Source organism: Zootoca vivipara, chromosome 7, assembly GCF_963506605.1.
Source record: "Zootoca vivipara chromosome 7, rZooViv1.1, whole genome shotgun sequence".
Taxonomy (NCBI): Eukaryota; Metazoa; Chordata; class Lepidosauria; order Squamata; family Lacertidae; genus Zootoca; species Zootoca vivipara.
The window spans coordinates 40,337,980-40,362,174 of record NC_083282.1 but is presented as its reverse complement, the minus strand read 5'-3'; the positions used below and the strand labels follow the sequence as shown (position 1 = coordinate 40,362,174).

Genomic DNA, 24,195 nt, shown 5'->3' with positions numbered 1-24,195 from the left:
AAAAGAACCCCAAAGACACTCAGAATCTCAAACTGCGACAGATCCTTCCCAACTCATACCTCCAAGGTTAAAAGCGGGTTATAATGCCATTGTTCAGTAGTGTACCAACAAAAGCCGTAGGCAGGGGTCAAAACTATTTTGCACTATATGAACAACAGAGTAGAATGATGTTACAATGAACAAAAACCGCTAGTGTTACGTTCAGTGATCAAAATAAAAAAATCCTTCAGTAGCACCTTAAAGACCAACTAAGTTTATATTTTGGTATGAGCTTTCGTGTGCATGCACACTTCTTCAGATACACTAGAAACAGAAGTGTCAGACCCTATATATATACAGAGGGTGGTGGGGGTGGGTGGGAATGGGTGATGGGCTGATGGGAGTGGTAAACCTGTAGATGGCTGTTAATGGCTGCTGATGGCTGCAATTAGTCCTGGGCTGAGGTGCTAAAGAAAGCTTGATCATGCATAATGAGATAAGAATCCGATGTCTCTATTCATCCCAGGTGCTTCCATGGTTTTAAGCTTGGTAATGATTTCCAATTCAGCAACTTCTCTTTCCAGTCTGTTCCTGAAATTTCTCTGTAATAAAACAGCTGCTTTGAGATCTTGTATAGAATGTCCTGGGAGATTGAAGTGTTCTCCTACTGGTTTTTCAGTCTTATGGTTCCTGATGTCAGATTTATGTCCATTTATCCTTTGGCGTAGGGTTTGGCCTGTTTGTCCAATATAGAGAGCTGAAGGGCACCGTTGGCATTTGATGGCATACACAATGTTAGAAGATGAGCAATTAAATAGTCTTGAGATGGTATGTTGGATGTTGTTGGGGCCAGTAATGATGTTGTCCGGGTGTATGTGGCAGCAAAGTTGGCATCTGGGTTTATTGCAGGCTCTGGTACCAGTGTCCATGTTAAGTCTGGTGGTTGTATTATTGTGGGTGAGGAGTTGTTTAAGATTGGGTGGCTGTCTGTAGGCAATGAAAGGTCTTCCTACCTGTAACTAGTTCAGTGATCAGACGTGTTTTAGGCTAAGGAAGCAACTGCATGGAATGACCTATTTATTCCCAAATGTACCTAAAGATCATGGCTTGGTTCAGAAAAAACACACCAGTGCAGAACAAAAAAGGGGAGGGGATTCTCAGGTGCACAGGGAAAAGGCCCAATGCATTTTGATGCAGGTCTTTCTTCAGCAGCACTGTGAGGCAAAATTGCAAACACAGCAGCAGCAGTGCGCTTCCTGCAGGTTCCCTCACTTTCAAGTGAGTACGCATTTGGAGACAGAGCTTGCAGAAAAGCACAGCAGCAGTGCTTCTCAGTGGCTCTGAAGACTTTCCTCAAAACATGTCAGGGCTAATAAACTTATCTCCCTATGAGCCCTGCCCCCACCCCTTCTGTTAGGAGGAGCCACAGCAAGGCTTGAGCTTATCTGCTCCTATTTGTTTGAGTGCAAGGAAAGATTAGAGGCTTCTGCTTCTAGTTTGCAGGAAATCACAAGTGCTCCTCGGCTGTTAGTCACATGAAAGGGCTAGTGTGGTGGAAGGGGCTGTGGCAGGGACACATTTTTAATACTACCATCAAAAGCCATCTGAGTCTTTCTGTCCCTGAAGTTCATAGCACAACTTCTGAAGTGGGGGTCCTGTTCTGTTTGTGTGGAGGCTTCAGACCTCGGAAATTACATCCCATTGTTATAAGAATTTTGAGGTCATATATATATATATAATAATTGTTCATAAAACATGTACATGAATGTACAGAAACATGTCTGAAGCAGCACAGGAAAACAGGCCTGACTGACACCATTTTGACTCTCTGACCAGGTGTTCCTCTGCAAGGAAGAAGGGGGGTGGGGGGAACCTTCTCATTGTCTCAGGAATTAAAGTGATAATCCCTGGCATCCTGATACCTGAGTGCCAGACAAAAGGGTGTGATTAACTTGGCTGGGAAACAGGGAAATGTAAATATCTCTCAATTTTGTTGATTAGGTTTTGGGGGCAGGGGGCAGGGTCCAGGATGCTCAGATTACTGCCACCAGACCTCCCCGTTCATGATGTGCCTATGATGAATCTAGGGAGGGGGGGTCTTGGGCTACACCCCTTCTGTGACATATGGATGATGCTTCTGGGGGGTGGGCTGAAACCAATTTCAAATCTCTTTTTAAGGGCAAGACATCTTTGTTTGGGGTTCCTTCCTTGTTCTCCTGTGTGAGAGGAAGGACCCTGTTGCAACAGCGAAAATAAAGGCTTTGCTTCTCAAACTTCTCTGGTTGGCCTCTGTTATATTCTCCAACCGATGGAGAACCCAATAAGGGAATAAAGGCAGATTTTTGCCTATATCACCAACATGGCAAGGGGGGAGATTCCATGCGACTTCGGAAGGTGAGATGAAATGTACAGCCCTTCATGTGAATGGCTCCTTAAGAACCCATCCTCAAATCACGTTCAAAGGTTCTGGTTGCTGCATTTGGACAAAAGGGCAAACTAGAAAGAAAAGCTCTCCCTTGCATGTAAAGGAAGGAGCATGCAATTCTGCTAATGGCCACTGGTGGCCTGTCATTTCATCTGAGTCGAACCCACTTGCAGAGCTTGCCAAGAACAGCAAACTCACCTATGGCCCTCCCTCCTACAGCTTAAAAATATTACTGCCTTCCATACTTTTTGGCCACTAAATTTTTCGGATGCATGCTTACAAGAGACAAAAGGCCACTCCTGCAAACAGATTGTCAGGGGACCTTCCTACAGGGAACCTCCACCCATCCTGCTGACCAGCACTTCGCCCAGTGAGAGCAGCAGCAGCGGGTCAGGTGGGAGGAATGAGGAAGTTAGCGGGATGGAGGAGGCAAGGCTCAGTGGTGTGGGAGAGCCCTTGTGCCGCCTTGACCAAGAGGGGGAGGGGAACAGGCAGCCCCTTCCGGGGCCCGAATTAAGGCGCGACACTAAACGTAAGGTCGGGAGGAGGCGTTTCGGGGTGCCCAAGCTCTTATGCTGGTCACGCAACAGGAAACGTCCACTCCTGGATTCTGCGAGTGACTAGGAGGTCATGTTTTCTGCTATCTCTGCACTGTAAATACTATGCACAATAAACCCTTTAAAGACAAGTACGGACGTGGGCGTCTTTACTCGAGAGTAGCCGCAACAACACCATTACACAGATCATATTAATATTCTTTCCCACTGTTTTCTTCTAGCCTAAACAATCATGCACCCCATCCCAATGAAGAAGCTTGTACAATCTTAAAACTATACACCCCTGAAACAGGAACTAAGTTGTGGTCAATGCTATATCAGAGTTATACATTATAGCGTTTATATAAGCAAATTATTTCGGCCACTAAGGAATCCTTTCAAACAGTTTCTTTAACGCCAGACAACTTGACACTAAAGGCCATGCTGCAAATAAGGACAGCTATTCTTACTGTTATATGCCGAACTGACTTAAGATATTCAGTGTGACATACAGATAAAATATAAGTAGTCCACAGACGTAGCCTTGTAGTACTCAACCAAAAGGAGAGAGAAAAGCATCTGAAGTTCATCATGGAAGATTTCCACCCTCCTGCACCACAACAGTCATGTGGGTGCATGTCCTGTCTGTTTAAGCTGTGGCTTAGATCCCTTGGGGGCAACAGGCATCAGATGCAGTGAACTGGCCTGCTTGGCAAAGGGGATTCTGTGTTTTGCTATGGAATCAGCAGAAAAATGTATTAAGGCCTCCAGGATGAAAAGATTGACAGCCCCTGATCCCTGCTGAACTGCCAACCTTAGTATATAGCAGGCACGTCCAACAGGTAGATCGTGATCTACCGGTAGATCACTGGACGTCTGTGGTAGATCACTGGCTCTCCCCAAAGAAGCTAAACAACTTTGGCTCCCCTAAAAAAAGCCCTGCAATCCCCCAAAACAGGGCTTTCCTCCTCCCTAAAAAAGCTCAGCAATTTGACCTGAACCCCCAAAACAGGGCTTTCCTTTCTAAGAAAAGCTCAACAACTTTGACCTGAACCCCCCAAAAGTGAGTAGATCACTGCCAGTTCTTAACTCTGTGAGTAGATCACAATCTCTTGGGAGTTGGCCACCCCTGGTATATAGGCATGGTAGTATAGAGCCAAAATTCTCATGAGTTTTCACAGCTTTTGGCTTTAGTAGAGTGTTAACAACACCCCAATATAGCACCTGTCAGTCATCTAAGAAGATCAAGCAGAAGACCAATATTTCATGACTATAGTCTAAAAGTTCAAGTATTGCAAATGTCCGAAAGACATATCTGCTGCAGATGAGCAAATCTCTACAAAGACTTCAGAATAGTTCCTTCCCATATTCTCAATTATATCTTCAGCTACCCTGTAGCTAAAAATTCCAAACACACAGACTGTATGCAACAAAGAGTTACATTCCCCCCCCCCCCCCGCTTCCAAAAGAAATCTGGGAATTGTTTTAAAGCAGAATTAACAAAGTCCTTGAGCTCAAGCAATCAAACTGCTTCCCATTAGGCATGAACATCTACTCACCCTTTGTGGAAGATTTCAAATTTAATTCCTTTAGCCTGAATCGCTCTTCGGAAACCCCTGTGATTTCGGTTAATGTTGAGCTTGAACAGCTGATCGTATTCTGGAAATGCACAGACAGATATCAGATATGAACAGCTGATAAGAGGACTCTGAACCAAATAAAAGATCAAGAAAAGTATGTGGTCAACACCTCAAAATAAGCAGGTGGGTGATATTTTGCCATGGAAAAACCTTTCAATCAAGTAGGCCCCACAGGTGCGTATCTGAGAGAGATACAGATTGTACCTTATGTGAGTGCATGTGTGTCTCATATGTCTCAGTACGTTTCCAAGCACAATTCAAAGTGTTGGTACTGACCTTTAAAGCTCTAAACATCTGTATATCTGAAGCTCTGTATATCTGAAGGAGTGTGTTCACCCCCATCGTTCAGCCCGGACACTGAGAACCAGCGCCGAGGGCCTTCTGGCGGTTCCCTCATTGCAAGAAGTGAGGTTACAGGGAACCAGGCAGAGGGCCTTCTCGGTAGTGGCACCCGCCCTGTGGAACACCCTCCCAGCAGATGTCAAGGCAATAAGCAACTATTTTACTTTTAAAAGACAACTGAAGGCGGCCCTGTTTAGGGAACTTTTTAATGTTTGATGCTGCATTGTTTTTAATATTCGGTTGGAAGCCGCCCAGAGTGGCTGGGGAAACCCAGCCAGATGGGCGGGGTATAAATACATTATTATTATTATTATTATTATTATTATTATTATTATTATTATTCTGCTCTGCCCTTGCTTCCATTCCAGAGGGTCCTGCAACTTCCCATTATTGCCAACAAAGTTAAAATAAAACTTCAGTGAGAAAAACATCATGAAGCACTTTAAAACAAAAAGCAACCAATTCTCTGTTTTGTAGAATAGGAAAATTAGCTAAAAAGGGATTAAAAGTTTTGATGAAATGCATAGTCTATGAACGAAGAAAACCAGGAAGAAATCCTAGAAGAAAAATGCCCAGGTGGGCCATGATCCCAGCAAGTCCCCGGTGTGCACACAATGGTGCTTGGGCATAAGCACCTATTCATTTTTCATTGTTTCACCTCATCCACCACATCACAGCTTAGGGTGCTGAATTACACAGTGACTTGGTCCCTACGTTTTCCTTTGCGAGAAGAAGGAGCCAAAACAAAGGACTGCAAGTCCTTAAGTATATTACCCCCCTCAGTAAGTTTTATTTTTCAAAAAGAAGAACCTGCAAAAAAAGTGCTACAGGATTCATGCTAAATAGCTGTGAAATAATAGATCCTAAACAATTCTATGCAGTTGAGGGAAAGAGGGAGACATCTTTTCTGTGGCAAAATGAACAGCAATGTTGGACTTCTAAGGGATGGAATGCAGAGGGATCCAAATATCTATGTACAAGTACTTCTGGAGTTGTCTAGCTCAGTAGTAGAGCATGCACAGAGTTCCAGGCCCAGCCCTTGACCATCTCCAGTTGGCCTTGCAAAGGCCTCTGCCTATGACTGTTGAGAGCTGCTCCCACTATACAGAGCAGTGTTGCGAGTTAGGTTAACACCGTCGCAGATGCAGAAATCACTTAATTAAGAAACCCACCAATACAAAATTACTACTGTTCTGAAATGAGAGTCTTTGAATTATGTTCAGGTAGCCGATGCAAACATAAAATGGAGCTAACCCTTTTCAGCCTAGCTCTGAAATGAAAATCCAAGAAAAGGCAACGTCACAATGGCGATAATAGTAGAAGCACATGCACCCACCTGGGCAGTTGGTATTTTTTATCACTGATGTTTTACTTTTCTGAGCTTGCTCCTGTTTTCATAAAAGCAAAACACATAGGTTTACAAAACAAAACCCTAAAACTAAACACCTGCAGCCACACACCATTATATTCAGCATCTTTGTTTGCTTTTCATTTGGAAAGAAAGTCCTGCATAAGTGTAGATAAAGTTTTCTTGGACACAGCCCATTCAATATGCAGCAAAATGCAAATACTGAGATACAAACTCAATACGAAATATACAAGAGATAGAAACAAATGGTGCCTGGGGATGTTAAGAAGATATATTAGATCCAATGCTAGCATTGCAACCACCATTCAGTCATTTTGCTTTGCCGCAGAACAAGAACCTGATGCAGGTAGATTACTCCGGGGCCTTTTCATTTGTCTTCCTTGTCCCCAAGAAGGAAAGGGGTATGGAGGTTGCAACAAACGTGCTCCAAAGAGATTGTTTAGCAATTACTATTCTTTTTAACAACCCAATAACACAGCAAAACAAATTAACATCTAGTTCAAAGCATAGCAGAAGTCTCTAGGGAGTGAACAAGGACAATGTGACCCAATTACTGCCAGCACTTCTAGAGGATATCCTAGTAATCAAACTATATAGGCTTCTCTTTATTTCAGAGGCAGCTCCTTCCCCAGCTGCTTCTCAAGCATCACATATACAACCCTAATAGAAATGCCATTCTCTTTTCTACTGTGATAAGGCCACTAGAGATGCCACCAGTGACCCTGCCTTCCTAACTGTTCTCAGAAAAGCCACTGGGGTTCTCTGTCCTTGCCTTTACTTGTGAAGACCAAGCTCCCCCACCCCCACCCTGCCCCACGATGGGCTGGTTGCTCTAAAGCAGGGATGTGCAAGTCAAGCCACTCCAAAGGACCATCTTTTCGCTTTTGTTACCGGTAATTCAAAAGAGCTGAAGGGTGGCGTGATGGTTAGAGTGTTGAACTATGACCTGGGAGACTAGGGTTAGAATCCCCACTCAGCCACGAAGCTCACTGAATGACCTTGGGCCAGTCACCACCTCCCAGCCTAACCTGCTTCACTGGGGATAAAATGGGGATGAGAACGATGTGCACCATCTTGAGCTCCTTGGCAGAAAAGGTGGTATATAAATGTAATAAGTAATAAGTTCATTTCTGTGTATCTTTTTTTTTAACTCAGTGATTTCTTTTCAGCCTTGTTAACCCCCTTTAGCACATGCTTTCCCCTCCTGATCTCTCTGTACCCTTGTCTTTACCTCTCTGGTTCTCATAACACACATGGTCGTCTCTTTGCAGCACCATAGATCTTGCTTTGTCCCGATCTCTTTTATCTTAGGCAGCCCCAAACTCGTCCCTCCAGATGTTTTGGGACTACAATTCCCATCATCCCTGACCACCGGCCCTGTTAGCTAGGGATGATGGAGTTGTAGTCCCAAAACACCTGGAGGGCCAAGTTTGGGGATGCCTGGTCTTAGTTATCCACCCACTTCACAAGTCGATAGGGCTTCTCTGCACCTTTATTTTATGCTCTGCTTCTACCCATCCTGATATTTACACTGCTGCTCGCTTAACTCAGCAGCAATGCACAAGTCATCCATTCTCCCAGTCTTTGCATATATTACATGGCAGCAAACTGAGGGTTTGCATCTGAATATACTTGATAGGGAACTGTCACCCTAGGGCAGGGATCAGCAAACTTTTGCAGCAGGGGGCCGGTCCACTGTCCCTCAGACCTTGTGGGGGGCAGGACTATATTTTGAAAAAATATATATGAATGAATTCCTATGCCCCACAAATAACCCAGAGATGCATTTTAAATAAAAGGACACATTCTACTCATGTAAAAACATGCTGATTCCTGGACTGTTCATGGGCCGGATTTAGAAGGCGATTGGGCCGCACCCGGCCCCCGGGCCTTAGTTTGGAGACCCTGCCCTAGTGTCTAGAAATTAAGGAGGGAGCAAAACCCTTGATGTGTACTCACTGTATTCGGGTAATGGAATTCAAATTTCACAAATGCGTCCAAATCATTGGGTGCCACACCTATGCAAAGAGAAGAATTTAGCTGAGCAAACAGCTGCAGAAACAAAAATAAAAATGGGCCAAATCTTATGAACACAAGACTGCCGATTATCTCACAGGAAAGAAGGGGCCTCTACTCAAGAGATGTTTGCTCCTGATTGTGACCCAATTTCCTTGATAAAAACAAAATGATCCTAACTACTGATTAACAGAGGTCAAGTTCCCAGCTCTCTCAGCTGCAGGGAAGATTGCAGAGCAGGAAGGAATCTTAAAAATTCATGTCAATGGTAGACTACCTGGTGGAGCTGGTAGATTTATTCCTCGGACAATGATAAGATGCATTTCTGTGCTACTGAGTTCAGAAAATATTCTACAAAGCAAACAAAAAGAAACAGCAGTTTACTCCAGCAATCCGGACGTACTTCACATTGCAATATCAAACGTAGTGAACATGTAGAAACAGGAATCATGAAGAAATACACAGGTTGTTTGCTTTCTGACAAGTAATTGCAGGGTGAAAACATGGTTTGTTGTTAGTTTATGAACCACAAGGCCTTGCTTAACCATGGTTTGTTTGGTCATTGCAGCCCAGGCACTCTCCAAGCTACAGAGGCACAAGGCAAGAGTAGCTGGAAAACCAACCAACAAGCTTTGTCTGTTTGTCTATTGAACAAGCTACAACTTAGTATTACGTATGCAAACACAGGCAACATCAAGATGTGAACAAAGTTAAACCCCTTTGACTCAGGGGGCTGGAGGAGAGTGGTCCCATTTTCGTGGCAGTCCCACATTTATTGAAATGCCTAGTTTCCACTCTAAAACATTGGCCATTTTTTTGGGAACAGAAATTCACAGTATTCCCAGTTGCTTGTTCTTGTAAGGTTCAGAAAGGTTTTGTAAAGCTCATCAGACATTTGAAACCTTCCCATCTTTTGGCCATCCATACCTTACAATTTTAAAGGTTCTCTCTTCAAAGTGGTGGCTTGGGGGATCCAGCCCCTGGGCCTGTGCAAGCTGTAAGATGTCCAGATCTTTTTTACAAATCTGAGCCAGCTTCTCAAACCTGAAATACAACACAGAAATACACAACATAAAGTAAAAGTGAGAAAGATCAAGAAGGATACTGCCAGAGCCTGCTCTGGTTTCAATCATGTTATCAGTGGGTGGCTGCTAAACTCATGGAGGCAGCTCCTACTCAAATGAGAGAATGGCTGGGCTCCACTTAAGGCAGAAATAGCTTCTTTCCAGAGGTCAATGGGAAAACTGTCTAGAAACTGACCAAGCCGGTGGGGGCCCCAGAGGGACTTAGCTTTCATTACTGATGGGATTTGGGAGCTACCTTTATCAAGCAAGCACAGGGAGCAGAACACTGGTTGCTCACCATGAAATTTCCTTCTTGTTTGACATATGGAGACACCCACCATGTAAGCTGTAGTTCTACAGCTCACCCAACGTAGGGACATGCCATTGAGCTTCCCATCAAGTGAAAAAGTCAAGTTACACTTTACATAGTTAAGAAGGGAGGAACAACTTTTTCCCCAGCCACAAAATGATTAGACCCAAGGCATAAAAGCAAAAGTCATTCTGCCAAGTGGAATTTGTACTGCACCCAATTGAGATGTGCCTTCAATACCAAACTCATAATAAACCTACCGGGAAGTTTCAGATACATTTCCCAGATGTGTGAATTGCTTCGAATACTGCAAACATTTCTATTAACAGAAAAAAGGAGGGAGGAGTCAGACCACAAGCTACCTTCAAAAACTGATCTGAAAGAGAGGCTGGCCACGTTCAGACAATCAAATCTCTGTTTAATAAGCTGAAATAAACATCTGCAGTCACTTTGCTCTTCCTTTTGCAGGAACAGGGAAACAAGCCAGGAAACTTTAAGCAACAGCTTTCCATATTGTCTGAACTAGCAACTATGGGAAATGGCTTCCAAACAAAACAGGTTATAGGAGAGAACTTTTAACCATGACTTGGAACCAGTTTCCATGATGGTTCAGTTGGCTTTGTGGCTGGTTCATGCACTCACGAGGAACAAAGTAGATGTGTGTACGTAGCTGCCTGAAGCTTGTGAAAATCTCAGTTATTAAGTTGAGATTTGATTGTCCAGAATTCAGAACTGTCAAAAGTATTTGGGGGAAAGTAAACAACTGATCATGAAGTTTGTAGTGTAGCTGCTCCTTTCACAAACCTGAGAGCAGTCTCACAGCCTTCTGTAAAATATTATAGCAACTACATGTAACTTAAATCTCTGAAGGCAGCATTTCTCAAACTTTTTCATTTCTGTTCTACTTTTTGCTGCCTTCTGGGCGACCCAACCCAGCTCCAATGAAGCATTCCACAAGTTAGTATATTGTCAGCTGCATAAAATCTGCTGCTGAGTTATAGTATTAGTACCATAACTTACAGATGTTAACACTGCCACTAGAATCTCTCTCTGACTTCCTCTTAAAAACTAACACACAGGGGAACCTATAAAGAAAGCAGCAACTTTTTCTGAGCACCTTTATTTTCAGATCACTTTTGGATGATAGGGCAGTAGGCAGAGGTAAAGACTGTCCACTCTTGTGCTAAATCATAGTTTAATCTTTGCACACGAGCAGAATGAAGCTTTGGGTTTACATCCTCTGCTCCAACACAACTGCAAAGAGGAAATCAGAAATATACTCTTAAAACTAGCTAACATTCTCTGTTCACCCAGTAATCTAACAACCAATCTGGACACACTCATTTGTTAAAACTACGGTTTGTTAAAAGTCAGAATCCTAAACCACTCTGTGATCCTAACGTGTCAGAACTTCAAGTTCAGATATAAGTTAGTTTAAAAGATGCTTCTGATTTTGCCCATGCAACTTGAGGGAAAGGAGAGGGTCATTGATGCTTGTGCATAAATCACAAAAGAACAATAGTTTAGAGTTGTATGCAAAATATGCCAGAGAATATTCTACTTCCACTACAGGACCCTTAGCTATCAATAATGCTATAGGAGAGGGAGGAGCCACACACCTCATGCTGGTCTCTCAATAGCTTGATGAGCTGAACGTACACCTCTTCTGCTTTCTGAGAGAGTCTGAGATCTTCATGATGTATGATAATGAAGTCACCTTCATCATCTGTAGGTGGTGATGGCAGCTACACAGCAACACACAATACATGTCAGAGCTTCTCGTAAAATTGTGGCAGTGAAAGGTGAGCACTGACATAGGGACACTCATTCAGAGCAGATAAAAAAAGGGGTGGGGGAAGGATATCAGGAAAGGGTAGCAGGATACTTTCAAGGTTCCTGCCATACTTAGCTAATATGCTGTTAATACATTCTTCCCCACCCAATCTAGTGTCCTCAACGTGCTACAGACTACAACTCTCATCACTTGCCATCAAGCATAGTTGCTGGCTGAGGCTGATGGGAGTTGTAGTCCAACTACCTGGGGGACACCAAATTGGAAAGGCTGTGCTAATACATCGGTTTTCTGAGACCTGCAGGTAATGACAAGGAATGACACACCCAACTGTCTTGAATTTCCAACAGCACTGCAAGCATTTATCAATATGAGAATGGAGTGACTGCAAGTTTGCCACATTCCTCAAGTAAGGTGTTTAAAAAATATTGAAATGCCCTACTGTAAGGGGGCAGTTACAGAGAACAGCCCCCCATCATAAAGTCCAGCTCCAGCAGTGGGTCCAGTGAAGGGCAGGAGGAAGTAAGCAGGTCGGTACAGGGCTCCGGCAGCATCCAAGAGCCGCGACTAAAGCCTAGAGCTCCTATACAGGAAATGGCCACTGGCGGAGCATCGGACAGGCGCCCTTTTCCCCAAACGCCTGATTTGAGGCGTGCCAGCTCCCGTAGGAGCAAGGGGTGGCGCTTTGGGGTCCCCAAACTACTTTGCTGGGCGTGTAGCCGGAAAACGCCATTGCGAGATTCTGATGAAGACTGAACAGTCATGTTTCCTCTATCTCTTGCACTGTAAATAAGTATGCACCAATAAAAGCCTTAAAGACACGATGGGGAGGAGCGTCGTTACTCGAGGGTAGCCAACAGCATCCCTGACACCTACACTTCTGATCATTACCACAGCAGTGATTCAAGATACCAAACAAGATACCAAACAAGAGAATAGATGACAGCTCATGCATATGAAAAAAATTGACCCACTACATCAGGTGTTGTCAACCTGGTCCCTACCGCCCACTAGCGGGCGTTTCAGGATTCTAGGTGGGCAGTAGGGGGTTCTACGGCACAATCTGAATCCTCCTTCCACTGAGCACTGGTGGGCGGTAAGGAAATTTCACCATCAAGAAAGATGCATTAGTGGGCGGTAGGTATGAAAAGGTTGACTACCCTTGCACTGCATTCATATATGTTAAGGGACAACCATAAACCCAGTCAGTTCATCTTCCAAACTGGGGGCACCCAAAGTAACTTAAGGCAATATGTAAAAACAAAGTCTCATTTTTGTAACCTGCACATATGTATTTTTATGTGTGTGAACATTGCAAAAATGCAAGGCCATCTAGGCAACATTGTGGCTAGAAAGTACAAAATGATAACTCAGAAGAGGCCATTTTGATGGCTGAGAAGAAAACATACAAGCAAGCTCCCATTTACAAGCAGGTTACGTTCCAAGGCATCACACGTTTAAGTGAAATTTTACATATGTACATATACATATACACGTGTGTGTGTGTGTGTGTGTGAGAGAGAGAGAGAGAGAGAAACTGGGTGCAACTGAACAAATTCAGAATTTCAAAAAAAGTAAAAGGCTCCTACAATTCAAGGAGAGAAGGCAGGGTAACAGCCAGGATGAGAGTGCAGGCCTATGTTCGGGACCAACTGCAGAAAAGCTTGCCTCTCTCTTAAAAGAATTACAAGATTTTCTGAAATAAAATCCACAAGAGCTGTGTTCAAAGGCAACAAAGGACATCATATGACAGATAGTGGTATGAACAGTGCTTCCTCCAAAGCAGACCTGATACACTCTTAGGAATCTTTCTACTAACCTTGGAAATGTCAACCAGCTTGCCATTTTTTGCCCGCTCGATCTTTGGCTCCAAGCTCTTGGCTGTTCTTAGGAATGCCTTGGCTTGTTCCAGATCATTTCTCTTCTTTGCCTGGACTGCAGCCTTTAAGTACTGTTTCCTTCTACTCTCCAGGAATTCAAGGTGCTCTAAAGCTGCAAAGAAGCAAAACAACTGGGGTGTTTTCATTATTATTTTTTAAAAAAACCCAACACTTTTCAGATTTGGAGATATTGCAGGCTTGGTTCCAGACCACTGCAATAAAGTGAATATCACAATAAACCGAGTCACGTAAACATTTTGGTTCCCCACTGCATATAAAAATTATGCTTGCACCATATATAGTCTATTAAACAAGGCTCCTCCCCTGGCTGCAGAGGCGGGAGGGAGGGGAAAAACCCACCTCCAACCCTAGCTACCTCCACTCCTGTGGCCAGAAGGGGGAGGTGGCAGCGGCAGGGCTTCCTTCCCCTGGAAGCGGCCAGGCTGCTTGCAGCTGCACCCGCGTCCTCGCAATGAGCAATATGTGAGCAGCGCAATAAAACAAAGCATGCCTGTGCTATTGGAGGAGAGAATTTATTTATTTATAGATTTATAAAATTTATAAACCGCTTGATTGTTAAAAACCCCCACACACCCTCAAAGCAGTTTACAATGAGGATAGACAATAAAATTACCAGTAAAAACAACTAATTTAAACATTTAAGGAATAAATTCAGCAGCAAACCCAAAAGATATTAAAACATACATCCACATTCTACACGTCTGGGTCGGCTCATCTAAACAAAAATGTTTTTAGCAGGTGTCATAAAAGCTACAGCGAAGCTGCCTGCCTGATGTCAATAGGCAGGGAATTCCAATGTGTTGGTGCTAAGAAACCATCAGATTGATTTCTTACGGGCAATAGTTGTTGCTTGTAACAGTGGCAGTTCTGCAGACTGAAGGTGAGTGGGCAATACAGGGGGGGTAAAGTGATCTTGCAGGTAAACTGGTCCCAAATTATTAAGGGCCTGATATACTATTAGTAACACCTATAGAAAACTATTTCTTGCTTAGCTGTATTCCCACTCTGCGCACAAGGCTGTATGAGAGAACCAGAAGGTTTTCTCATCCCAGGGAAGCACAGAATAGGCTGCTAATGGTGCAGAAAGAAATGTGTGGCAGTGGCTTCTATTTATTTCCGCCCTCACACCATAGCTTCTCCTGTGCGCAATCTGCCCAGTCATCCAAAGCCGCATCCATTAGATACAGCCTTGCTTGCCAGGCTTTGACTCAGATGGAATACTTGAACTGTGTGTGGGAGCTCAACATTTGTAAGGCGCGGGGGAGGACATGAAAAAAGAGGGGCAGAAAGGACACTTATCAGGGAGACGAGAACTTTTACTAAGCCTGCCAGGTATCTTTATGATCTCCTTTCCAGAGGGCATGCACCAGCTCTTCCAGGCTCCTTTAAAGTAAGAGGAAAAAACAGACCTAGCCTAGAGGTAGTCCTGTTTTCTCGAATGCAAGCTTGCCATCTGCACCCAAGCTCTGCAAATGTGTGGCATGTCTCCATGGAATACTGTCAAGTGTGTGTCACTGAACTGCTTAGGAGGAAGAGGAAACACTGACTAGCTTGAAGTAGTGCAAGTAGCAGTGTCCTGGTAGTTATCTTGATTACAGCAAGGGATCTGTCTGTTATGTGCACATTTAAGTGGATAATAAGAGATTTGGGTCAGAATAGGAATCTGTTTTTGTCACTCATTTGCTGTCCAGATTCTACATACCTTTCTATTCTACTGCAAGAGAGGGCTTGTTAACATCTTACGAGCACTCCAAACACAGCATTTCACGGCTCAGAAAATGAAAAGCCAACAAGGGCTTTGTCCCAAAGGCTTCTTCTGTTAAGCCTCACAGAACGTATTTCTTAAGTACCATTTTTGTTTTGTTCTATCCTCAGCGTGAACAACTGTTTCCCCCTTTTCCTTCCTAACATCCTTTAAGTATCTAAAATACATCACTTAAATGAAATAAATAAAACTCTCAGCCAGCCTTTTGAGTCCTTACCAACTGGAGAGATGTGCTCAGTGGATGCAGATTTTTCTGGAGCTGCTACAGGGGTGGGTTGCGAAATATCTTTCTCTGGAGAGGTTTCTTCCGGGATTACAGCAGATGGCACAGTTATAGGCTGAACAACTTGCACTGGCTTCTTAGGCAGCTGAGCGGGCTTCTTGGGAGCTGGAGCCTGTGTGGAAGGCTCACCCTAGTGGGATCAGAAAGGAATTGAATGCAATGAGCAGGAAATTCAGATGTAGGGCCCAAGATGAGGACGGATACTAAACAAATGGATCCAATTACAGCAGCCATCTGCTGTGGTGCTGCAGAAGAAAGACCTTTCTTCAGAAAGTCATCTTGGTGTAGAGGTTAAGAGCGGTAGACTCATAATCTGGTGAACCGGGTTTGTGTTTCTGCTCCTCCACATGCAGCTGCTGAGTGACCTTGGGCTAGTCACACTTCTTTGAAGACTCTCAGCCCCACTCACCTCACAGAGTGTTTGTTGTGGGGGAGGAAGGGAAAGGAGAATGGTAGCCGCTTTGAGACTCCTTCGGGTAGTGATAAAGCGGGATATCAAATCCAAACCCTTCTTCTTCCTCTTCATCTTAAGAGGCCAAGAAACTCCTTAATAACAGCACTGTAGTCATCATCACTAGGCCGTATTCAACAAAATGGGTTATAGAGTGATTCATCATCTGAAGTCCTAGTGCAGAGTGTGGCTTAACAGGAGATGAGCCACTACTACGGTAGGTACCCCAGCACAAAGTCTGTGAGTTAACCAGTTCAGCAGTTAGCATTAGGAAATTAAGGGGAATAAGCAGTTTTAACTACCAGAGCTTCTGAGTTGTGGCCAATGCTAGTCCTATTCAGAGTAGACCCATTAAAAAGCAGGAACATGACCAACCTGATGGGTTAAAAGGAATGGAAATGGTGATTGGAAATGTTTCAGTGTGTGTAATTCTAGGTTAGTAGGATTAAAAAAAACAAAAAAAAACAGCAGCTTTTGAAATAGTTGGCTGTAACGTTTGTTTTAAAATGGTAAGAATATTCTTTTGCATCTGTAAGCACACAGATTTTTAAGCAACACACCTCGTCTTCCTCCTCCTCTTCTTTATTCTCTTCTTCCTCCATCTTAACCAGCCTGTTAGCATTTTCAAGGACAGCAGCAACTGTATTGTCGTCTGCAGGAGCCAGTCCAGGAATTGGAGGAAAACCTGAAAAGAAAAGAGAAGAAAAACCCCATAAGATAGGCTTAAAATAAATGAAGATGAACACAACACACATTTATGAGAACTACAGATTAAAAAAGTTGAAATGACAATTATACTCAGAAGATACAAGTTCTGAGAGTACTGAGCATGAACTCCAGTGGTTGCCCACAAAACAGATCACTGACGCATTCAGGCCGAGGTAGGAGGAGAAGTTTGGAGGTAGGAGGTAGGAGGAGAAGTTTAGTTAAATTGTTTGTGAACTGGGAGCTGTGTTTAACACTAATTATGGCTAATTTCAAGCCAGCTCCTCAAACGGATCATTTGCAACCCACCTTAGCTCAGGGCTCATGACCTGGTAGTGGGTCCCAATCCACCAGCTGAAAACCAGCGATCTAATTTGCAATACAAAAGACTCTCTGTGCTGTTATCGTGCAACTTCATGAAAGTTTACAGTCACAATAAGCAGTTTCATAGCACATTCTGTAGTGTTTGTCATGGAGCCAACCCAGTCTCCTGACAAACCAGGGTAGGAGGGAATCTCCTGAAGCATTTTTGGCAAATGTGCTAGGAACAAAGCACTTACGCGAGGCTATTTCACATTTCAATGCACAGTCCTGACAGTGTTGCACACTTACCAGGGGGAACTGGTAGTTCACCAAAATTCACTTTCCTTCCTGCTTTATGGGCTCTTATGGCATCTTGGTATTGCTGTTAAGGATAAATTTTGGTTAGAGAATACAGTTATCTGACAGGTTGTGGGGGGTTGTGGGGAGGGGGAGATAAATACATGTTTGTCACTCGTTTTGTTGTGTTTCCCTTTGTGCCACAAGGATTAGAAAACATTTTAAGAGCACTCCAGGCAGAACATTTTGTAGCTAGAGAAATGCAAACCTTCCTCCAGGTACTGCATCTGTTGTTGGGCTTGCAGTACACAGACGCAACAACCCTTTCACATGTCTTTAAGAAAAGGGCTGAAGGATTTACCCCACGGTCTTGGTAAATGTGATGAAACGATGGTTAACATTATTCAGAGTGCAATTCTATATGTGTCTCCTCAGAAGTAAGTCTTTCTGAGTTTAAGGCAGGCAAGTTTGATAATTACATTCTCAGAGTGTAATATGCAATATGTGTTGCAGAAATTCACCACCCAACGAGCTTGTATTCCACAAATTTAACAATTATTATTTTTATTTATCAAATTTGTATAAAAAGGTAAAGGTACCCCTGACCAGTTTGAAAGCACGTCAAAGTGCAAGTAGATAAATAGGTACCACTCCAGCAGGAAGGTAAACAGCGTTTCCGTGCACTGTTCTGGTTCGCCAGAAGCGGCTTAGTCATGCTGGCCACATGACCTGGAAGCTGTACGCCAGCTCCCTCGGCCAATAATGCGAGATGAGTGCCGCAACCCCAGAGTTGGTCACAACTGGACCTAATGGTCAGGGGTCCCTCTACCTTTTTACCCCTGACCATTAGGTTCAGTCGCGGACGACTCTGGGGTTGCAGCGCACATCTCCCTCTATAGGCCGAGGGAGCTGGCGTTTGTCTGCAGACAGCTTCCGGGTCATGTGGCCAGCATGACTAAGCTGTTTCTGGCGAACCAGAGCAGTGCACGGAAATGCTGTTTACCTTCCTGCTGGAGTGGTACCTATTTATCTACTTGCACTTTGACGTGCTTTCGAACTGCTAGGTGGGCAGGAGCTGGGACCGAACAACGGGAGCTCACCCCGTGGCAGGGATTCGAACCGCTGACCTTCTGATCAGCAAGCCCTAAGCTCTGTGGTTTAAATTTGTATACTGCCTGGTTATAGATAAATGTTTTCGCCTGGCTCCCCAAGATATGTAATGAAGGCGCCAGGCGAGCCTCCCTGGGGAAAACATTCCAAAAGCAGGGAGTCACCACAGAGAAGGCCCATTCTCATGTTGCCACCCTCCAGAACAGGCATCCCCAAACTGTGGCCCTCCAGATGTTTTGGCCTACAACTCCCATGATCCCTAGCTAACAGGACCAGTGGTCAGGGATGATGGGAATTGTAGTCCAAAACATCTGGAGGGCCAAAGTTTGGGGATGCCTGCTCCAGACCTCCTGTAGAGGGGCCTCAGATGATAATTGTAAGGTCCAGGTTGGTTCATATGGTGAGAGGCGTTTAGGTTATTGTGGTCCTGAGCAGTTTAAGGCTTTATAGGTCAAAGTCAGCACTTTGAAATGGGCCTAGAAACTAATTGGTAGCCAACATAGTCAGGCCCGGATTGGTGTAATACGCTCAAAAAGGATCAGATCCTCTCACTGCTGTTATATAATCAGTATCTTTTGTGATCTGATATGCCACAACAGAGGCTCACAACAAAATAACCAAGGGACTTTTATAGTAGCACACACAGCTTCTTATTTTTTACCTTGGCTATCCTCTCGTGCATCCTGCTCTTCCGATCATCTCCACTTGCTTTGGCTTGAGCGGCTGCGGCTTTGTATTTCTCCAGCCTCTGCTGCAAAGCCTCCATCACTGTTTTTGGCTGAGGCAAGGGACCTTTAAAAGCATCCAAAGAACGTATCATATGAGCTCAGCCACAATATAGGCACCTGCTTCTTGCACTTTGACCTAAGGGAGGAGAACGTCTCATCTTCCAGGTGTCCCTGGACCACAACTCCTACTATCCTTTAACACTGACCCCACTGGTTGGAGCTGGAGCCCAACACCTTCTGGAGGGTCAGTGGTTCCCCCATCTGTGTTTTAACCCATTCTCCTTTCCCCGTTGACACAAACAGATGCAACAGCCAAAAACAAAATGGAAAAATGCTTCTGGTGTTTGCATCTCTCAAAGAAAGACACATTTTATTCTTTTCTGAAAGGTGTATGTTGCAATACAGTACTGTATATGGAAAGACAGACTTATATATGCATTTATGTGTGTGTATGCTCTCTCTCTCTCTCTCTCTCTCTCCCCCACACACAATACAAAAAGAAAACAGTACAAATATCTGCATACTTAAGACTATATATATGTATATAATTGGAATATTTCAAACAAGAAACTATGGTCCATCAATTTAAGATAATTCCCTGTCTTTTTCATATGTATAACCTATCAAAAAGTTGTAACCTAGATATATATGTATATATTACCATAAAGTGTTACTTGCTTGCTTATTTATTAAAAATTAACTGTTTACTCACTTGACTTTATATTTATTCAAAAACTAGAATTGCAAATTTCCATTCATTTTTTAAAAATTTACCATTAAATTTCACCCAAGCCTATGACTGATGCAGTATCTACCAAAAGCATATATAGACGAATATTGTTTCACGTTCTGTCACTCCAATAAGTGATGGATAAGCTTCATTTTTCAACAGAAGTATTGCTGCTCTGTCTAGCTTGCCTAATTAATATTTGTTACCTAATTTGTTACTTGAACCTAATTAATATTTGTTAATTTAACTATTGAAGTGATATGCCAAATTTTAAGTAACCAGTCTTCCAATCTAGGTATTTCTGAGATTCTCCAATTCTGCACTACAATTTCACAAGCTGCACTTATATAGATTAGAAACGCTGGTCGTACCTATTATACTGTATGATCTGAGTTTCTAATCTATATAATACACCTCACAAGAGAGGGGCTTTGCTTTAAAACATATCTTATCCAAAGCTTTATTACCTTGACTGTCTGGTGCGGTCACAGGAAGGGTGGTTTCCACAGCTACGGATGGTGCCTGTTTTGAGGGAAGCTGTATCATTTCTGGACTTTCAAGGTCTGAAAATGTGGGTGTCAAGGGAAAAGAATTTAATGCATTTTATCAAAGGCACGGAAGTGCAGAGATACAAAAATCTTCACTACAGTTGCAACATAATTCAACAAGAGCCAAAGAAAATTTGGTGCTGTAAAAAGAAGCTGTTTTTTCCAACGGGAACAAATGTCGCTCTAAGTCTGGGGTTGCCAGCATGCCACTCATAGGCACAATGGCACTGCTGAATACTTTCCCAGCGCCCACAAAACTTCTAGAACCATCCACCCATCACTGCCATCATCATGTGGTAGTGAGGGTGGTTACCTTTCCCTCTCTTGAAAAGTACAAAGTAGTGTGATGACTTTTTTACAACCTCATTTCCCTGTATCATAATTTGATGAGCTTTCATTAAAGATTAGAGAAAATCTTACTTTCAAAGAGATTTGATAAAAAAAACCTCATGCACAAAATGATTTTAAAAAATTTATTTATCAGTTTTTTAACCATTTTTGAAGTCACTGTAAGCAGATATAAAATTGAACCCAAGCTTTAGAGTCACATATATACAACATTATATAGGGTCATCAAACACACAAGGAAGCTTTTTTTAGCTGCAGTAACAGTATAGACGCCGCTAGAGGACAATGTTTTGCTACCTCTCATTTTTCCAGCATGCCCGACAGGGTCTGCTGGCTGAGTTTTGAGGTCCCAAAAAGGGGCTTTTATCTTGCGCAGGTGTGACATTTGTATACCCTATGTTGCTAAGAACACTCCCCATTGTGGAATGTGGTGTTGTGTCCAAATTTGATACGAAATATATATATATAATTGTTAATACAATTTTATGAAATGGTAAAACGGATTACAAAAAAAATAAAAAATGATTTGTGCGTAACCTTTTTAAATATTTCAATGGAATATACCTCATTTTAGTCATTAATAGGCAAAAGTTCATCCATTTGTGCTACAGGAAATAATTTTTGAGGGGAAAAAATGAAAAAGTCATCACCCTAGTACAAAGTGATGAAGGAGGAAACTTGAAGAGAAGTTGCCCCTACTGCTTCTTCCATCTCTATGTGCTTTTCAAGGATCAAATTAGCCCTTAAAGCAGCTGAACAGAAAGCAGAGCAACTGAGAGGACAGGAGAAATACAGGTGAACAACCTGGGAGACTAGGGAGAAAAAAATTAAGCTGCTAGGCAAGAGAAAATGGGGTGCCACAGGAGAGAGAGAAGGGAAGAGGGAGGAAAGAAATGGCATGCCAGAGAGGCAAAGGGAGTGTGGAGTGAGAGAGAGGGGAAGATGGGGAAAGAGAGAGAGATAAGCCTGACACACTGGATCCCGTAAAATGGAACCTCTTTAAATTGCAAAACCTTTTCACAGGTTCCCACTTATGCCACATCTGTCTCCATTAACTGAAGAATAAAAAAGACGGTGCTTTTCAGTGTTGTTGTAGCACAAAAGCTTTGACCCTCCAGGTATGGATTCTAATGGGGTCCCATACTTTTTAACATGAATTCCTTCAAAACCATCACCAAATCATAGATCACTTCTGTGATAGATCACTTCATAGAGCATTCTGTGATTTGTTAGCGGTTTAAAAATTACGGAAATCCACGAGGATCTGTGTCTTGCATTAATGTTTTTTGCAGTGCTGGCTTTGCACTGTAGTTGTGGTCTAAGAACACCAATACCTAACTCCCACATTTCCACTGTTAGAATAACTACCAAACGCGCTAACTCTTCCTCCAACTCCTTTACATATTTGTTAGCTGTCCAAGCAGTTCCAATTCTCAGTAAATAGGGACAACCACTCAGCTAATTTTATGCAATTACTGTAATTCCAAATCCTTTAAATGTAGAAGCATCCCAAACGAAATCAGTTTAAAATTCAGTTTACATAATAGCATGGGCATGAAATCAATGTAATGGTTTGTAATAATTGCAACCAGAAAAAAAAATAGGTGGAGTCACATAACACTAAAACAGTCAGCACTGTACATAGCAAATGCGTTCTCTCAGGTGCAAGATATTGCACTTTGGACTGCTCAGAAACACAATATCAGCAGACACTTAACCTTAAGCAGAGACATGCAGGGGGGAAATGAAGATGCATTCACTGGGGGGGGGGGGGGGGAATCACACAAAGAGACATCAGTGGGAACGGAGCATAGGATACAGTACTTCAATTTCAGAAGCCAAAATATGGAGCATACCGGGTTTTGAAAAATAAAACAAATGACTGCAAAGTTACTTAAGACAGAAAAAAAATCATCCAATACGCTATATAAAATAGAAAGATTTATATGCTCTGAGGAGAAGCCAGAGTATGGTAATTCTGTATTGATTTGTTATGGATGTTTGTATATGATGCCAATAAAAGATTTGATGATGATATAAGATAGATTCACTTGCTTCTTTTTAGTGGTCTGGAAGCAAAAGCAGTATGCCATTAGAAAACTGAAACTATGAAAGTCTCTGTCGGTTTCACAACATCACAGATCTTTGCAGGGTTTTTACCACAGGGTATCTGAAGTCAGTGTGATAAACCTTCATCTTTTATCTGCAATTCAGTGTATTCTAGTTACTGGAAATATCATTTATCTCCTTTGCTCTTACCCTGTGGTGCTGGAGGCATATCTCTGAGGTCTACTGGCTGCCCACTGTCCAGTGCTTCCAGAACCAGGCTGAACTTCTACAACAAAAATGCAAAGCCAAAGGGTCTGTATGATATTAATCTCAACTCGGTTCACAGAATGGTGCTTCTGACCACAGAACTAGCACACACACACAGTGGTGCCTCGGGTTATGAACTTAATTTGTTCTGGAGGTTTGTTCTTAACCCGAAACTTTTCTTAACCTGAGACGCGCTTTCGCTAAAGGGGCCTCCCGTTGCCACCGTGCTGTTGATGCGTGATTTCCGTTCTCATCCTGGGGCAAAGTTCACAACCCGAGGTACTTCCGGGTTAGCGGAGTTTGTAACCCGAAGTGTTTGTAACCTGAGGTGTTTGTAACCCGAGGTACCACCGTACAGTATCCCAGATACCCACTCTAATAGAAATTATTATTATTATTATTATTATTATTATTATTATTATTATTATGATTTGTATATCACCATTCATCCAAAGATCACAGGGTGGTTCACAACATAAAAATACAAAATAGGAACCAAAAACATGTAATAAGAACAAGAACAAACCAACAACCTCCCTCCCACAAACACATTTAAAAAGACACAGATTGTTAACCAGCCAAAGGCCTGGTTATAGATAAATGTTTTCATCTGATACCTAAAGATATGTAATGAAGGCGCCAGGCAAGCTTCCCTGAGGAGAGCACTCCACAAACAGGGAGACACCACAGAAAAGCTCCATTCTCTAGACCTCCCATGGGCGAGGCATTCTCAAATTTCTAGCCATAACTACTGTTGCAAAGAACAACTTGCAATGAATCAGATAACTTCTGTTTAGGATTCAAAAATAAGAAGGGATGGGATGTGGATTCCAGATGTTACCAAGATGCACTCTTGCGACCCTAAGTCCCCGCTTTCTCCCTTTGATGGATGTATCCTTCGTTCAGTCCCCAGCACATGCACAAATCACCTCCTTCCCCTTCAATACTGCAGGTACGGTAGATTACAGTTCTTTTAGATCTCTATCAGTATTTAACTTGCATAGATTTATTTATCTGGTCAAAGAATGTAGATTTTCCTAGTGCAATTCTGCTTTAGGGATCCTGACACAAGAAAGCTGGAGAATTGTGACTTTCACTTTAAAAAGAGAGGAACAGGGAGTTGGTCCATATGTTACATTTACCATGGGATCAGTTAGTTCATGGTGTTTTCCCCATTACACAGCCATATTACAAAGCAGAATTTACTGCATGAGTCAGGGCCATTCTACTGAGTTGC

At 42.9% G+C, this 24,195-nt stretch overlaps 1 protein-coding gene across 4 annotated transcripts in view; it reads right to left on the bottom strand.

The window, feature by feature from the left end:
* Nucleotides 1-24,195, bottom strand: part of CC2D1B (coiled-coil and C2 domain containing 1B) — a 48,645-nt gene that overhangs the window by 6,086 nt on the left and 18,364 nt on the right. For all 4 annotated transcript variants that reach the window (XM_035124170.2, XM_060276907.1, XM_060276908.1 and 1 more), the window contains 14 exons: nt 22,902-22,977; nt 20,214-20,309; nt 18,950-19,080; nt 17,191-17,263; nt 16,434-16,558; nt 15,357-15,552; nt 13,293-13,465; nt 11,301-11,426; nt 9,942-10,000; nt 9,235-9,351; nt 8,585-8,658; nt 8,251-8,309; nt 6,259-6,310; nt 4,500-4,599 (listed from right to left, as the gene is read on the bottom strand). In XM_035124170.2, the coding sequence (XP_034980061.2) occupies nt 4,500-4,599; nt 6,259-6,310; nt 8,251-8,309; nt 8,585-8,658; nt 9,235-9,351; nt 9,942-10,000; nt 11,301-11,426; nt 13,293-13,465; nt 15,357-15,552; nt 16,434-16,558; nt 17,191-17,263; nt 18,950-19,080; nt 20,214-20,309; nt 22,902-22,977 (1,457 nt within the window). The remainder of the gene's footprint in view (nt 1-4,499; nt 4,600-6,258; nt 6,311-8,250; nt 8,310-8,584; nt 8,659-9,234; nt 9,352-9,941; nt 10,001-11,300; nt 11,427-13,292; nt 13,466-15,356; nt 15,553-16,433; nt 16,559-17,190; nt 17,264-18,949; nt 19,081-20,213; nt 20,310-22,901; nt 22,978-24,195) is intronic.